At 35.6% G+C, this 1577-nt stretch overlaps 1 protein-coding gene across 1 annotated transcript; it reads left to right on the top strand.

Annotated features, from left to right (window-relative positions):
- The first annotated feature begins 205 nt into the window (after positions 1-205).
- LOC106726050 (thioredoxin domain-containing protein 3-like) lies at positions 206-1139 on the top strand. The gene is made up of 2 exons (XM_014539491.1): positions 206-405; positions 983-1139. The coding sequence occupies exons 1-2, from the start codon at positions 273-275 to the stop codon at positions 1129-1131; spliced, it is 282 nt and encodes a 93-aa protein (XP_014394977.1). The 5' UTR covers positions 206-272; the 3' UTR covers positions 1132-1139.
- Positions 1140-1577: the final 438 nt, after the last annotated feature.

Genomic DNA, 1577 nt, shown 5'->3' with positions numbered 1-1577 from the left:
CCTTCCCTCCCTCCCTCCCTCCTTTACTTTCATTTATGTCTTTATTTCTTCCTTTCTAAAGACTATTACATCCTTAAAGTGAAGTCACATGCCCCAGACCATTCTGTAATTAATTACTTTTTAACTATGTCTAGATCAGGGATGAGTTGCTTTTGTTTGATAATTTTGAACAATTTATATAGTGTTATATTGTGCTCTATGTTATGTTATGATGTTATGCCATAATAGTTTTTAACTTGTTTCTTTTCTCAAGTTTGTGTGCACAATTTGCAATGGAAAACCTGCCTATCAACCAGTTGTATGGAAGTGACTCACTAGAAGCTGCTGAAAGGGAAATCCAGTATTTCTTTCCTCCTCAAAACACTTTAGCAGTGATTAAACCTCAGGCAACACACGCACAAAGAGGTAAATATTTAACAATGAAAGACAATGTGTACATTTTCTTCAAGTTTAGTGAAATTTTTCACACTACAGAAAAGTTGAAGGAATAATGCCAGTTCTGAACACAGCCAGAGGATAGCCACTCAAGTTTAAGCTGTGGGTGAAACTTTGACAAGATTTTTACTTGATTTAATTCCCTCAGTAGCTCCCTTCTACTTCAGGAGGAAGAGTTCAGATTGGCTCTCACCTTCAGTTTCGGTCTAGCAAGAAGTTTCTTGGCCCTGGTAGCAGAGATGAAACATGTCTTAACTTTTAGCTCAGGAGCTGGTCCCTTTCTCTCCCGCGTTCATAGTCCACTCGATGATTCAGGTGGTTTCTGGAAAGATGTATCTCCGAGATGAAACACCTACAATAACTTATTAAAGTTCTTCTGAATGTCAGTCTGGTGCTTTTCAAATTCAATTTAGTTTAGCATAGTTTTGCCTTTTAAAACCACAGTATGCAAATAAAGCTATTACCATCCTTAGTTATTTCAATCTACTTGAACATGGAGCAAAAGTGGAGGCAATCTGTATGATGAGCAAATATCTGTTTTCTCTAGAGATGATCTTCAACCGTATTAAAGAGGCTGGATTTGATATAATACAGATGAAGGAAATTCTGCTAACCAAAGAGCATGCTGACAAAATTTATTATAAAATAGCACAGAAAGACTTTTATAACAGTGTGTTGGAGGTATTATCTGAGTAAGTTTCTGAAATATAGTTCTTTGCATTATAAGGTAGTATCTGTTCATTGTAGAAACAGAAAAATATAAAAATTAATTAAAACATTCCATCTAATCTCATTCATGGAAAGACACCTTATTAATATTTTGGGTTTATTTCCCCCCTATTTCCTTCCTTTCCTCCCTATATTTCTCTCTCCCCTTCCTCCCTTCTTCTCCTTCTTCCTTTTTTTTCTTTCTTTCTCCTTCCTCCCTTTTTTTAAAATTTAGGTCTTCACATTAGATATAGAGGCTATCTGGGTTTAAATTCCTGTTTACCAATATACTTTCTCTGTGTCTTAGTTTTCTTATATGTAAAATGGGGATAATAATAGTACCTAACCCAGGGATGGCAAACCTTTTGAGCTCGGCTTGTCAAAATGTTGAAAAACACTAACTTAACTCTGGTGCTGTGCCACATATAGAAATA

This window comes from Myotis brandtii, unplaced genomic scaffold, assembly GCF_000412655.1.
Source record: "Myotis brandtii unplaced genomic scaffold, ASM41265v1 scaffold21771, whole genome shotgun sequence".
NCBI classification, from domain to species: Eukaryota; Metazoa; Chordata; class Mammalia; order Chiroptera; family Vespertilionidae; genus Myotis; species Myotis brandtii.
Note: the sequence above shows the minus strand (reverse complement) of the source record. Positions and strands in the feature narration are given on the sequence as shown.

What these genes read in the sequence shown, in the direction of transcription:
- LOC106726050 (XM_014539491.1), top strand. Translation starts at nt 273, where the DNA reads ATGGAAAACCTGCCTATCAACCAGTTGTATGGAAGTGACTCACTAGAA. An exon ending in GGCAACACACGCACAAAGAG is followed by an intron (nt 406 to 982) that starts GTAAATATTTAA and finishes TGTTTTCTCTAG; the next exon opens with AGATGATCTTCAACCGTATT.